The sequence below is a fragment of the Triticum aestivum genome, chromosome 5B (assembly GCF_018294505.1).
Source record: "Triticum aestivum cultivar Chinese Spring chromosome 5B, IWGSC CS RefSeq v2.1, whole genome shotgun sequence".
NCBI lineage: Eukaryota > Viridiplantae > Streptophyta > Magnoliopsida > Poales > Poaceae > Triticum > Triticum aestivum.
The window spans coordinates 706672814-706676295 of NC_057807.1; the positions used below are offsets into that span (position 1 = coordinate 706672814).

The 3482-nt window shown below is 43.9% G+C and overlaps 1 protein-coding gene across 2 annotated transcripts in view; it reads left to right on the plus strand.

The window, feature by feature from the left end:
* Positions 1-748: 748 nt before the first annotated feature.
* Positions 749-3482, plus strand: part of LOC123114428 (beta-fructofuranosidase, insoluble isoenzyme 4) — a 6828-nt gene continuing 4094 nt past the window's right edge. Inside the window, exons 1-2 of one of the 2 annotated variants that reach the window (XM_044535894.1) lie at positions 749-906; positions 1157-1211. Coding sequence is in view for 1 of the 2 variants with exons in the window: in XM_044535893.1 (XP_044391828.1) it covers positions 888-1048; positions 1157-1211 (216 nt within the window). In the remaining variant the exon portion in view is untranslated. Of the gene's footprint in view, positions 1049-1156; positions 1212-3482 lie in introns of both variants that reach the window. The other variant, XM_044535893.1, reaches the window with a different exon arrangement.

The window sequence follows — 3482 nt, forward strand, 5'->3', positions numbered from 1 at the left end:
TGGGAGAAGGCGGTGCCTTCAATCCCGTGAGCCGACTCGTGCCCCATGCCGTACTTTACCATGCCGGCGACCGGACCAACATTCTGGGAGCGCAGCCGACCATATGACATGGGCACGCATCCGGTTAGATTAGATTTCACGTTGCATTGAACAATATGGATTTGAGGTTCCTAATTTGAGATGTCCGATTGTAAAACCAAATATTTGGGATGCACCGGTCAGTGTCCGCTGACGCGCCCGGAAGTTTAAGGGACCGGATTTGCCCATCACGTCTATAGATGCTCTTACATAATACGTAATGCTTGTGGGGGAGGCGGAGGAGAAGTGGACAAATGTTGGCTGACCGGGACCGGGACAGATGCCACACAACACAACAACTCAAGCGGAAAAGGACAGGAGGAGGAGGCACATCAAGCGCAATGATGGATGGACCTACGTGCTGTATAGGAGGAGCATATGGGTGAGTCATTTTCCATGGCTCATTTCGAACAGCCCAGGAAGAAAGACATGCCACCAGAAAGAGAAAAAAGAAAGGAAAACGGTAGGCCACACAAAAAATTACTAATTGAGGAAGCGAGCGAGCGCACGACAAACATGCGTCCCACCCACGGGATTTCTTTGTTACTCCCTTCGTCCGGAAATACTTATCGAAAAAATGCATAAAAATGGATGTATCTAGAACTAAAATACGTCTAGATACATCCATTCCATCGACAAGTATTTCTGGACGGAGGAAGTATTTTTTTAATAATAACACATCACCCCACCTCACCTACCTGCAGTACTTGCTCAGTTGAAGCCGAGGTGACGGCGCTCTGCCGGCTGCCGCTCGCCGGGAAGCTAGCTAGACTTGCGCGCTCCGCCGCCCCGCCCGCCGGCCGGAGGCGATGGCGATGGCCGTGCAAGGTGAGGGCTTCTCCCCTCCCGGCTCTACTTTCTTCTCCTGCAAACTGCCAAGTGTTTTTGACACGGGCTTATATATTGGATCCTCTGCTCTGCTGCTGCCGCCGGCTGGATGCTGCTCTTGCTTGATGTCTGTCTTCACAGCGTGAGTTCACCATCCATTGTTTGATTGCTTGTCCAGTTCATTAGCTATATATGCGACTTGTTTTGTTCCTCCTGATTAATGTGTCCTCCTCTCCTTGTGCTGTTGCAGCTGGCTTGGTGGCCTTGCGTGTATCTTCTCCACCACCCTTCTCTTCCAAATCCTGGTAATTAAGTTAAGCCATCCATGTTCACTCACTCACTTGCCTCTAAACTAAGCAGCATTTCTCTAGGAACTGAATCGGGTCTTTCAAATTTAAGCTTATATATAGAACGTACAGTGCTAGTCATTTGTTCTAGTTAGTAGTTACACACTCTGTTTCACTCACCCTCTGTTTGCAATGTCCACTCACTCTCTGTTCCTATTTGTTCTACCACAAATTAGGTCAACTGAGTACATACATTTTATTTTGAGTTCTTTTACTGTACCCTGAAATCGATAGAAGCCCTCCATTTCGCCTAATCCAATGGATGATCTTATCTGGTACTCCAACCTAACTACTACGGAGTACTACGAGAAAACACTTGGGAGTACCTTGAGCTTATGGGTAAAAACCTAATCATTTAGGCAGTTATGCCTGATCTTTTTATCCATATTAAATCTCAGTGCGTTACGGCTGATGCACATCATATAGACTCAGTCAATCATTGTTCGTTATTCCTGAACTCTTTACGAAGCGGGAGAGACGACGCCGGCGATCAGCCTGTTCTATGCGCACTGAACCCGGCACCGACCGTGGTTGGCCGTCGCCCGTCGGCGTGTTTGCTTGAGCGTCAGCTACCGGGCTGGGCAGAAGATTGGCGCCAGCCATACCGTCGCCGCCAGAATAGGGCTGTGCTAAACGGTGATGGACACAACGACATGGGGTCGCATGGCTGGGCCTCTATCGCGTGGCATCTGCGGGGGTTGAATTGCTTCCACGTATAGACGCACACACGTCAAGCTAACTGAATTAATTTAATTGGGTCGCGAAGACAATTTCTGAACACATCGACTAGAGAACGGATGAGTAGCGCAAACGAGTTCACTATTTTCCTCTGTTCTTCGCCGCCGGCATGCTCAGGAAGATTGTGAATTTCTGTTTTAATTTCCCATGTACATGTTAATATCCACTCAATTTTGTCTACAGACTGCAAACCATTATCTAGTAGTGGCAGGCTGCTGGTATATCGCATGATTGAGATCCAGCAATGGCAGGCACGAAGGGTATATCGCTTGATTGTGATCCAACTATGTCGTGCACGAAGGGGATTAGGCGGCTGCCGGGTGGCCGCGGTAGGTTTGGGATTAGGGAGATGCAGACCAGATACAAGCACACGTGCAAGTGGCCATGGCGCCGCGAAAGAACCAAGAGGTGACCATGAGCGCTACCCTAGAAGTTTCGCTTCCGGGAGCCGAGATTTATGATCAGATTGGTTTTTTTAGATAGATCAGGGATTAGATTAGGTCAAATGAAAATGACTAAACTGCCCTTTTAAATAAAGGGCTAGATTCGAGTGGTACTCCTGCCTCGGCTTAGGGAGCACCAGGGTACCGTAAAAGTTCTCATTATTTTTACAATGTCTTGTAACTATTGCTTGAAACCGCTGTGATTCAAATGTCTAGTTTTTGAACTATGGTCTAAAGCTGTTCGTGTATCATTTTATCAATAATGTAAGCAATTCTTTTGCTAATCTTTATCTTTACCTAATAATAAAGCAAATTGGGTTTCTTTCGTCCGTCATGACATTTTTTAGAAAAGTCCCTCCATTTCAGAGAATTCAACCCGCAATTCTGTTTTAAGTTAAAACGAATCGTTTTTTTCATATTTTACACAAACGTCACTGTGTTTTGTTGAAACAAACCCGCAGTCCGGATTTAAGTCACACCCGAACCGTTATTTTACATTTTTCGAAAACTCCCCTGATGTTTTAGGTAATTCATCCGCGGATCATAATTAAGTCAAACAATGTTTTTTTAAATCATCCATATCTTTTAAACCGTAACTCCGATTTGAACATGTTATATATGAAATTTGATTAGAAAAATATGTAAAATATGAATATGATATTATTTTCACATGTTAAGTTTTTTTAAATATTATTTTGGAATATATTCAAGTCCAATAAATGATTTTCTAAATTATCTGTATGTTTTAAACCGTAACTCTGATTTTAACATATTATATATGAAATTTTATTAGAAAAATATGTGGAATCTAAATATGATGTTAATTTTACCTGTTGAATATTTTTAAAATATCGTTTGGGAGCAAACTTATAATTTATAGCGTAAGATCCGTTTTCCTTTCGTACCGGTGGCGACCCGGATTGCAAATAAACACCCCACTATAACAATATAGGAAAAAAAAACATCGATAACTACACATGCATACCTCTAAAAAATGTCGCAGAGGAAAACAACAGATTTCTCATCCCGAGAGAGAGAGAGAGAGAGA